Source organism: Oratosquilla oratoria, chromosome 20 (genome assembly GCF_046742065.1).
Source record: "Oratosquilla oratoria isolate Oo_2021 chromosome 20, ASM4674206v1, whole genome shotgun sequence".
NCBI lineage: Eukaryota > Metazoa > Arthropoda > Malacostraca > Stomatopoda > Squillidae > Oratosquilla > Oratosquilla oratoria.
The window spans coordinates 28,578,588-28,591,087 of NC_134796.1; the positions used below are offsets into that span (position 1 = coordinate 28,578,588).

The following is a 12,500-nucleotide window of genomic DNA, read 5'->3' on the forward strand; positions in this document are numbered from 1 at the left end:
GTGCCTTACCTGCTCTCATCATCTTAACAGCTGCTTTCACTTCATCCTTCCCTATTTCTCCTCCATTTTCCTCTCTCATCACTCTCATTTTCTTAGCGCTTCCCACTGCAACTACCTTTCCCTCCCTATCCTCCTTTACATTTAGCAACTCCCTAAAATACTCTGCCCCCCTTCTTCTCACTGCCCTCTCTTCCATTATCATTTCTCCATCTGTACCTTTTACCTTTTCCTCTCTACTTGATTCGCCTCCTTTTTCCTTTTTAATTTCCTTCCAAAACATCTTTTTATTGCTTTCATTTTTTTTACATACTCTTACCCCATTTCACATCTGCTCTCCTCTTTGCTTCCTTTATCTTATGCTTAACTTCCCTTCTCTTTACTTTGTACCTCTCATACGATTCCCTCGTCCGAATTTGCAGCCAATCTATGAATGCCTGCTTCTTCTCTTCTACACATTTCTTTGCTTCCTCATCCCACCACTCACTACCCTTCCTTCTATTTCCTCCCGCCCTCCTTGTTCCACACACCATCTTTGCACACCTTATGACTCCCTCCTTGAACTATCCCCATTCCTCCTCCACTCCTAGTTCTACTCTATCCTTGACTCCCTCCCACTCCTCTTTCAGCTTCTTATTCTCACTCTCCTTTTTTTCCTTATTTAAGTAGTTCACTCTAAGTACCTCCCTACCTTCTGCCCTTTTCCTATTTCTCAACCTATTCTCCACTCTCATTTTAACTTCCACCAGAAAATGATCTGATATTCCCCCACTCTATCCCCTTAGAGCATGTACATACTTAACTATTCATACCATACTCCTGGTCACCACTATATAGTCCATTAATGCTCTATCTGTCACCCTTCCATCCACCACCTTCTCCCATGTGTACTTATGCTTGACTTTCTTCCTAAACACTGTATTTGCTATCATCAACTCTCTTTCATGACACATCTCCACCAACATTTCTCCACTACAATTTTTACCTGGAACTCCATACTTCCTAATCACTCCGTCTATTGGTTCATTTCCTACCCTTGCATTAAGGTCTCCCAATACAACTACATTGACATTTCTCCCTATTCCCTCTATGCACTCATTTATATCTACCCAAAAAGCCTCCCTTTCCTCTACGTTCTTCTCATTACAAGGTCCATACGCGCTTACAAAAACCCACATCTCCCTTCCCAGCTTCACCTTCATCCACATCAACCTTGATGAAACCTCCTTCCACTCCACTACCCGCTTACTTATCTCTTCACTTACTAGTATAGCCACCTTTTCTCTACCTCGTCCCCTCTTCACTCCTGAGTACCTCCCAGCTACACTCCCAAACTCACAGTTGCCCTTTCCTTTCATTTTAGTTTCACTCAAAGCCAGCACATCCATCTTTCTTCTGACAAACATACTGCCTATCTCTTCCCGTTTACTCCCATCTGTACCACATCCACTCACATTAAAAGACCCAAACCTTAGGGTACTGGTTGGAAAACTCCCAGACCCTCTCATGTCCTTTTATTTATTTTTTATTTTTTTATTATTATTATTATTATTATTATTATAATTATTATTATTATTATTATTATTATTATTATTATTATTATTATTATTATTATTATTATCACTATTATTATTTTTTTTTTTGGGGGGGCTAAAGTTAGTAGGACTCCTAATCCCATCCCCGTTCCGTTTTTTGTCGCCTTTTACGACTCAAGTGGAAAAAATGGTGGTAGCATTCTCTTCCCCCACCACAGGGTCGGCGAAAACAGGAAATGAATATTCAGACAAATGGTACAGGACAGCAACAAGAGGTTGGGGGACAGCATAACGGAGGGACAGTCGTAGTATAAAAGTGTCATCATTTCTCTATGCACAGAGTTTTCCTCTATCACAGACAAAATTATATATATGTGCATATATATATATATATATATATATATATATATATACATGTATATTGCAAAAACAATCACAATAACGCGTGACTAAATGATATTGCAGAAACCACAGGGAAAATAAAGTCGGAATATTAAACGTTATCGTCTATTGCGTTGTACTCTGAGGATGTCGTGATAGACGAAAACGTTTAGTATTCCGACTTTATGATTCCTGTGGTTTCTGCAATATACATATACATACACACACGCACACACACACACACACACACACACACACACACACACACACACACACACACACACACACACACACACACACACACACACACACACACACATACACACACGTTACTTCCCTTTGAAACAGACTCGAACACACCTAGCTGACGCCCCATGGATCACTCTCAGGATTAAGAGATTGATACAACAGCGTGCTATATATTTTTTTTTATACCGACATCAACCTTTTTAGAAACTCCGGAACAAAGTCACAAGGGAAATCAAAAGAGCCAAGAAAATGTACTACCCCAATAAGAACAAATACTTACAGCAGAACAGTAGCCTGTGGTTTAAGAGGGTCAAAAGCTTGTATGGTATGAGGCAGGCATCTTGCATCCCCTCTTATCACAATTTTCACCGGATCTTGCGGCAGAGCAAAATAAATGACCACTTTGCATCCACTTGTCAAACGCTGCTCGGGATTGACCTATCCCTGTGTCAGAGCGGTCCCTACACCCGTAGACTTACCCGTCAAACTTTATCGTGAATTTTCTCGCGAAGTTCCCATCCCGATCTGTTCAATAATCAATGCCTCAATTAACCAGAGCAAACGTCCCACGGATTGGAAGACAGGCTTCATTACTCCTATCCCCAAATCTTCCAGTCCCCAGTCCTTTAGTGATCTCAGGCCCATTGCTATCACTCCCATTCCTAGTCTTATTTGTGAGGATTTTGTCTTCCAGTGGGCATACTTCAAAATCAGCAAATTCATTGATCCCCAGCAGTTTGGTAACGTGAAAACATCCTCCACCACTCACTCTCTTATTAGCTTCCTTGACTTTATCTATAAAAATCTCGAGCTGCGCAAGACTTCACTTGCAGTGGCGTTCATTGACTTCAAGAAAACCTTGGCCTTCCTACCTCCTTGGTGGCTTAGCTATCTGACTTCCTGCAGTCCAGGACCTATCCTGTGGGGTACCACAGGGAAAAAGAATGGGGCCATTGTGTTTCCTAATACTCATCAACTATGCCCTGGGAGATACACCGCACAGGTGGAAATATGTAGATGACTGCACGGTGGGGATCCCTGTGTGCAACACTGACCTGAACTACGACCCACTGCAGAACACGCTGGACAAGCTACACACATGGACAGGCATAACAGAGTCTCCATCAACCACAAGGAAACTGTGGTAATGCACTTCCACACCTCCAATGACGTTCTCCTCCCTCCCCTGCTGACAACTGACGGCCAACCACTATAAGTGGTCCAGTCAATTCAGCTGCTGGAGATAACCATCGACAATAAGTTGACTTGGAAGGAGGACACTGCCAACACTGTTAGGGCAGCCTCCTACTAGCTGTATATGTTGCGTCGGCTGAGTTCATTAGGGGCATAGGCTGAAGATCTCAAGACCATCTACACCTCCTTCATTTTACCCAAGTTGATGTACGCATCACCTTCCTGGGAATCCTCACTCACAGTCACGCAGTAGCGACAGCTGAAGAAAGTGCAGAAAAGAGCCTGTCGCACAATCCTTGGCAAATAATACACCACCTATCATCACGCTCTCACCACACTAGGACTATCAACCCTTGCTGACTGCTATCTTCAGAATCTGAGGTCGTTTGCGGTCACCCTAGTTAAAACATCCTCGGTACCACGACCACGGCAGCATGTGCGGCACCATAATACCATGAAGCCGATCAGGGCACGCACCGACCGGTATAAGAAGAGTCCCATTCCGACATATGTGGACTTAATCAACAACAAGAATTAACATCGTTGTACAACACAGCTATTCCTTAGCTTACTGTTTTTTGTTTTGTTTTTAATGCTGGTAGCAAAATTTTCTCACTGTCATAGTTTTATAATGTTATAATCTTGTAGGATGTATATTTTCAGCAGTAATGTTGCTATACCCAATAAACCGTATATATATATATATATATATATATATATATATATATATATACATATGTGTGTGTGTATATATATATATATATATATATATATATATATATATACATATATATACATATATATATATACAGAACCTGCAAAACATTCCAAATATATTACGTAAATTCAACATTAATGTAGTTTTTAACAATAAGAACACTGTAAATAAATAATTCTGTGAATAGTGATAAAAGGTGTGTGTACAAAATACCTTGTAAATCATGTAATCAGTTTTATGTTGGTCAGACTGCTAAAACACTCAAAATACGAATCAATCAACACAAGAAATACGTTAGAGAGGGAAACCAATCTAGCGGCATATTCAACCACATAAACCATTTTAACCACCCAGTTGACTGGGATAACGCTAAAGTCATCACATACAACAACATAACAGAAAGAAATTTAATTGAATGCAGTTTGATCAAATCTAGTAAGGGAATAAATGTTAATCTCCATCAAGGTTTGTACAAATTAGATAGTTATATTTCTCATATAATTTCAAATTATTTAAATTGTAATATAAACTATGAGCAGTTGTCCCATACTTGTTGGTTACCACGACGATTCAAACGTCACGTGCATTTCTTCCACTACCTCTTCGAATGCCCTCTTCATGTCTCGCTCAGTCATATATTTTGTACCTTGTTTCTTCATTTTATAATTTCTTCTTTCTATCTGCACTGAAGATGTAATTATACGAAAGCGCTCTGCTTCGTTAGTTTACTTTTCCTGGTGGTTACTTACGCATTTGTGAACAGACGTTCCTAGTGTTTTATTGCATATGTATATATATATATATATATATATATATATATATATATATATATATATATATACATATATACATATACATATATATATGTATATATATGTATATATGTATACACACACACACACACACACACACACACACACACACACACACATATATATATATATATATATATATATATATATGTATATACACCTATATATATATAAATATATATATATATATATATATATATACATAGATACAGATTGACCTCTCATTAATGGGCTAAAAGGTGGTCGGTGTTCGTTGATGTGAATAATCCGTTGATTTGGAGTGGTTTTGTGAGTGTGTATTGGGGGGAGATCACCCCTTAAGTTCTATAAAATCATAGTATACGTACATACATATTAATGTTTCCCTTTCTGATACTGTTCACGAATCAATAATTTTCTTAAAGTGCGCAAATGTTCATAATAAGCCTGAACGTCACCGTTAGCAGAGAGATCAATGTAAGTTGTGAGCGTGTCAATAGCCTGGCGCACCTCCGACATTTTGGGTTTAACCGCCACTACCTCCTCTTCCTCCTCACTGCCACTCACTCCCTCTTGCTCGTTGCCAGCGAGAACAGCTTCAGCGATCTCCTCCAAAGTGATTGCACAGCACTAAACAACAGCACCAAAAAACACCGAAAACACAGCGAAAACACCGCAAACGCAGCTAATAAACATACAAACGTCCACACCGATCACGATCTTGTTAACTAGTAAACAAAACAAAGTGCGCGCCATCACGCCATCAGCCACTCAGCGGACAAACGCCGAACTAACGAACGCATTCACACCTACCCGCGAAATTTAGACTGTCGGACCGGACCAGCGGATTTTGTCCGTTGCATCCGATATCCGGTAATGCGGTCTCCGTTAATGAGAGGTCAATCTGTATGTATATATATATATATATATATATATATATATATATATGTACATATATATATATATACATATATATGTACATATATATATATATATATATATATACATATATATGTACACACACACACACATATATATATATATATATATATATATATATATATATATATATATATATATATATATAATACGGTACATACACTATGGACCGCGCGGTAACACAGTGGATACCGTCTGAGCGGCTTGCCGCAAGTGATTGGACTGTGCCCCACAAGGGGTTTCCTCGTTTTCCACTTCATCTGGCCTACAAGGAGTTTCCTCGTTTTCTACTTCATCACAGTGTTGCAATCTACATACTTGTTCCAAGGTGCCGCCAGACAATTTTATTCAGCCGAAGGGGTGGGCGATAGGGGGGTGGTGAGGACGTCCTTGTGTTGGTTCTTGGATGATGAACTGAAATCCACTTGAAGGTGCTCCTATGCAGTCAACGTTTATCGACAACATTTCGAGTATTTTCAGTAAGGATAGCGAGATGGTTCGGTTCTTTTGGGTGGTACCGAAAAAAAACAAACAAAAAAACAACAACAGAAAAGTAAATAAAAAAGAAAAAGAAAAAAGAGAAACTAAAGAAAGACAAAATAAAAGCAAAGAAAAGAAAAAGATAAAGAGAATAAAAAGGGAAATACAAAGAAAATGAAAGAAAAGAAAAGAAAAAATAAATTAAAGAAATAAAAAAGCAGAAATAAAAGTAAAGAAGCAAAGAGAGGGAGAAAAATAAGAGGTCCCTGTACGGTCTTCTATTACACAGTCATTATGACTGTCGTCACATGATTTTATTCAAGAGAGTGGGGGTGGGTGGGGGGAGGCAGCACTCTCGCTTCTAAAAAGGCTCAATGACGACGACCCTAAGGAGTGACGTCACTGTCCATCCCGTTTGCCGCCGGGCGATTTTATTCAGCTGATGAAAACCCCAATTATGACGTGGAGCTGCGGCCCTGGGGTCCTTGAGAGGATCGCTAAGAGTTCCAAGGAGAGGTCCGCGGGCCGACAAGAAGGACAAAAATGGAGACTATAGTTTACCAGTGCTTCTGTCCTTATGGTCAATCTTGGGCCTGTACGAGCAAACCAACCAGAAACTACTAGATTGTATTCAGTTGGAGGAGGACTTTGTCCAACGGTGGACTCCAAATGGTTGATTGACTAGCTGACTACTTACATGGTGGTGCAATCGAAAGCGTGCCAGGTAGTCTCGAATCTTCCTCCTAGTTGCGGGTTCGAGTCCCGCACTCCTTTCTTATTCCTCCCAGCAGTGATTGTCTGTTATCTGCCCACCCCGTAACAGTCCCCAAAACGCATGTACATGTAGCAAAAGTGACGAGTCCGGCTGCAGCTATTCAACGCCTCCTGGCGTAGGATCTTCACCTTGTAGCCTTTGCAACACTGGTACCGAAGTGTTCTTACATACCTGGTATCCTGGTTTATGCATAATTGGGGCTAAAGTATTCTTATACATTTGGCATTCTGACCGCGAATGAGTCCTCTTACCTTATAGGTTGTCAAAAGTTCAGCCCACTGATTACGTCATGCGGATGACGCAGTCTCTCTCTGGGCCTATTTTTGCTTTGCCCCGCCCACTTCTTGCCCTGAACGTGCTCATTGGCTGGCCGACTGTCCGGCAAGAACGTTCTTTTTTCCCTCTCCCTCTCTCTCTCTCTCTCTCTCGAACTTCGGTACCTACCTTCCTCACTTCGCGGGCCACGTCGTCGGTGGTGTCCCTGACATAGGCCTTTAGGACTTCCATCGTAACCTCGCCCGTCGCCACGGCCGAAGACGAGATGCTCCCGACGGCGGCGCCCAGGTGCAGAAGGAGGTTCTTCTCCAAGCGGGCCAGGTGGTCCTCGAGCCTGACACCGAGCTGGGAGACGGTCAGGGCAACTCCGGCGTGGACGCCCTCAAGGCGGGACAGCATCTGAAACGGCGATGAACTTATGTCACCTTTTGTGCACACACACGGGACCCAACGACTTTTGCTCCTTTCCTGTATACTACAATTAAGTAAACATACACACACACACACACACACACACACACACACACACACACACACACACACACACACACACACACACACACACACACACACACACAGTCTAGATAAAATGAGTTGTAAAGACGGGACATCACGAGCATAGCTCCCCTTCCCGTAAAATACAACTAGGTAAATATACACACACACACAAACACACATACGCGTACACATATCACAAACCACACACATGTGGGCGCGCGTGGTATGATACTTAGAGAATAAGGAGATATAGCCCAAATTGGAACTACATATGAATTTAGGTTAAGATAACAGAATAGTAAGAGACACGAACCCACGAGCGTTACTCCTTTCCTTTATACTACAATTAGGTAAACACACACTCACACACACACAGCGCAGTAGGTTAGAGGGTGGACCAGGTGTTTGATAACTTCGTTCGAGTCCTCACACACCCCATAGACACATACATACACACACACACACACACACACACACACACACACACACACACACACACACACACACACACACACACACACACACACACACACACACACACACACACACACACACACACACACACACGAGCGCGCGCGTGCGCAAGCGCACGCGCCGGGAGAGACGGGTTAAATTGAAACTACCGACTTTGGGACAAAGAAAAGAGGCGGCCTTCTAACCATATACAGAATCATGAATGGTACGGAAGTCCTTGATGGAGAGGACTTACTAAATTGCTAAATTGGGACAAGAGAAACACAAAAGGATATATAAAAACTCAAAAAGGATAGTTATAGAAGAGACCTGAAAAAACAGTTTTGCACACAGAGTGGTAGACATCTGGAACAAACTGGACAAAACAATAGTGTGTGCAAAAACCATACACGAATTTAAGAGCAAACTAGACACTGCGAGCATAGTTCCCCCTCCTGTAAGATACAACTAGGTAAATACAAGTAGGTAAATACACACACACACACACACACACACACACACACACACACACACACACACACACACACACACACACACACACACACACACACACACACACACACACACACACACACACACACACACATACATACACACACACACACGCACGCACGCGCGCGCAAATGCACACACATATACATCGTTCCGAGTGCCTCCAGTTCTCAGACAAGTCTCCCCCCCTTCCGCAAACCACCTCTCCTCCTCCTCCTCATTACCTCCTCGGTGTGCATGTGCAGGGTGGTCGAGTAGTAGATCCGGAGGCCGGCCATCTGGTCCTCCAGGTTGGTGAGGCGGTTGCCCAAGAGCGTCTTCATTTTGTAGATCTGGGGGAAATGGAAAGGAAATGTACTCGTGTTCATTAAAACTTAAGAATGAAGGAGGCTGCAAAACACTATAAAGCCTGTACTAGGCAGTTCCATATCCATTACCACCTGTCATCCCCACCCATAAAGTTCTCTAACCATTTCTTCAAACAACCGATAATTTCAGCGCTCACTACATGGTTACTAAGTCTATTCTATTCGTTGAGCTCCCTATTGGTAAACCAGTTCTTGCCTATTTCCTTCTTAAATCTGAATTTGTCCAATTTAAACCCTTTACTGCGACTCCTGCTCTGTTGTCTTAATATGATGATGACCTTGTTTGTGTCACCCTTGTTAAAGCCTTTGATCTACTTGAACACCTCTATTAGATCACCCCGAACTCGTCGTCTTTCCAGATAGTGTAAGTTAAGGTGTCTAGCCTCTCCTCTTAAGGTAAATGTCCGAGTTCATGTATAATTTTGGTTATTCTCCTCTGTTCTGATTAAAGTGAATTGGTGTCCATTCTATTGGACGGAGACCAAAACTGTACCGCACTGTTAACGATGGGTCTAACTAGCGCTAGGTAGTGTTTGATAACTACCTCTACATTTTTATTCGTAACCGTCCTAGCAATGAAACCTAATGCTCTGCTAGCTTTACTCCTGGCACTAATACACTGTTTCCTGAATTTAAGGTCAGGACTCACTAGAACTCCCAAGTCTCTTTCGCAGTCAGTTTTCTCTAAGAACGTGTTATCTAAGCTATATCTATTTTCGGGGTTGTGTAGTCTTACATTTAATACGCTACATTTTGAGATATTGAAGTCCATTTGCCATTTCACCGACTATGTAAAGAATTTGCTAGGATCATCCTGCAGAATCTCTGCGTCGTCTGCTGACCTGATTAGGTGTCCTATTTTAGTGTCGTCCACAAACTTACTAACATCACTATGAACAATAAGGGACCCAAAACCGAGTTCTGGGGAACTCCACTAGAAACACTCCTCCATCTGAATTTTACATCACTTATGGTGACCAGCTGTTTTCTGTCACTGATCCAAGCTCTAATCCTTTCAAACACTTTTCCTCCTATGCCATGGACTTTATTTAGTAGTCTCTGGTGGGGCACCTTGTCGAACGCTTCGCTAAAGTCAAGGTAAATAACATCGTAACTATCAGTGTTATCTGACGCCTTCTATACTGTAGTGTAAAAAGATAGAAGATTAGTCACACATGACTTACCCTTGGAGAAATCATGTGCATGTCACTAATCAAATTGTGTCTCTCGATGTGATCTCTGATTCTATAAGCTATTATTGATTCAATCATTTTACCTATAACCGATGTCTAACTGAATGGTCTGTAGTCACATATAGACGATTTATCTCCCTTTTTGAAGACAGGAACAACGTTTACCTGTCCCCCAAGTAATAGGCACAAAACAAGTGTCTTCTGACTTATTAAATATTTCTATTAACTGGTCGCAGATTTAAATTTACACTCTTTAAGCACTCTCGGAAAAAGTTCGTCTAGATCCGGGGATTTTGAACTTCTACGTTACTAATGCTTATGTTAGATAGTCTACTTTCTTCATCCCCACTGAAAATTGGATAGCAGTCAGGTAACATATCTAACCTTTGTAAACATCGAGAAAAAATATTTGTTAAATGCCTCACTCATTTTTTCCTCCCATTCTATTATGGCATCTTCGTCATTTTTAATTGGTCCTATCCTTTCCTTATTTTTTGTTCTGTAGACATGAGAGAAGTCCCTAGAGTTGGATCTCATTTGTCTGGCAACCTTACTTTCGTAGTTACGTTTCGCTGTGCGCATGTTCTTTTTAACCAGTCTTGCCATATAGTTATATTTGGATCCGAGGTGTGTTTCCCTATTTGTTATTCTGGGGTAGTCTTCTTTTCATTCCGATTTCATTTTACAGCCTGTCCGTCGTCCATTTGGGAGTATTACTATTATTTCGTACTGACTTGAGGGGAATAAATTAATTTTGTGCATTTGGAATTAAAGCTGTTAGGTTACTTTATATTTCATTCAGATCACTGACCGGGCTGTTGAGCTCGCGCTTGTAAGTGACCTGACCCAAGGTCACTTGGTCCGTGACCCGACACACTGCGCTAATGGCGTCTAGGCTGACCGTGTATCTTACCCGGTCACAGTCCCCTGGGTCGGTCTCGTAAGTGACCAATTGTCCTAAATACTTTCTCATCCTATCAGAATTGGCTCTCCTGAAGTCCGGTACTATAGTCAGCGCAAGGAGAATTGGCCGATAAGGCGGGGCTAGGAGATTTCCCGGTGTTGCCACATGTGGGCATCCATGGCGAGAACGTGCATGTGGATGCAATGTTTTCTGAATGCAGTATGAGGGGGGCGGGGCCAGAGATTAGATGTAGCGGCAACGTCGCTCTCTCATGCACATATGCCATATCTAGACTTAAAGAAACGAAACCTTTGTATAGAAAACATTGCTTTGATTTTTACCTCAGTGGTGGTGTGTGACAAAAAATTATAATATAATCATATGAGGCAACATTATAAAATTATAAAATAGAATTATAAAATAAAATGAAATTATAGAATAATTATATTTGGCACCACAGGGGAACTCCCAGTGCTCCGCCCTAACGGCCAGATCTCAGTGCAACGGGTATAAAACGTTATTCGTACTACTTAATTCTTCCCATATTAAACCTTATTTCTTGATGATCGCTAGAGTCTAGACTATCTTCCACTTTTACATTCCTCGTTAGGTGCTCAATATTAGTTAAAAGTAAGTTCAGAGTATTATCTCCCGTCGTAGGATCGGTAATCGTTTCAGGAAATTATCCTGCACCACATCTAAGAAATTTTACGCTTCCTGATCTACTAAAAGTTTCCCAGTCAATGTTTATTAATTAAAATCTCCCATGATCACAACGTTTTTGCACTGGGACGCCCTGCGAATTTCATGAATCAGGGGATCAGTCTGTTCAATGCTGAGGTTAGGAGGTCTATATAGGACGTCAATAATAAGTTTCTCATTCATGCCTATAATTTCCATCTAAATAGATTCCGTATTTGTTGTTATTGTTGATAATACAATGACAACTCACCATCAACTACTATTTTTCGAGAGGAGTAACAGATTTTATGAGTGGGGATGGGGTGAGAACGAGGGAAAGAATAGAAATGAAAAAATAAGCAAATAAATAAAAATACTCGGTACTATCCTGGACAAGCGTCTTTAGTCTAATGTTTCTTAACCTGGGGGTGCTGAAATAAAATTTAGGGGGTGTTGGGAAGTATACATGGCGGTACTTCACTCTATTTTCCTTTATCCTTCCAGTAATCAGTTGTTAACCAGAGTTTAGTGGGTGCTAGACTGCCTAGACCTGAC

General features: G+C 41.3%; 1 protein-coding gene across 1 annotated transcript in view; it reads right to left on the bottom strand.

Annotated features, from left to right (window-relative positions):
* Window positions 1-12,500, bottom strand: part of LOC143036153 (uncharacterized) — a 46,291-nt gene that overhangs the window by 25,467 nt on the left and 8,324 nt on the right. Inside the window, exons 3-4 of the mRNA XM_076203401.1 lie at window positions 9,024-9,131; window positions 7,504-7,734 (exon numbers count right to left, since the gene is read on the bottom strand). Coding sequence (XP_076059516.1) covers window positions 7,504-7,734; window positions 9,024-9,131 — 339 coding nt within the window. The remainder of the gene's footprint in view (window positions 1-7,503; window positions 7,735-9,023; window positions 9,132-12,500) is intronic.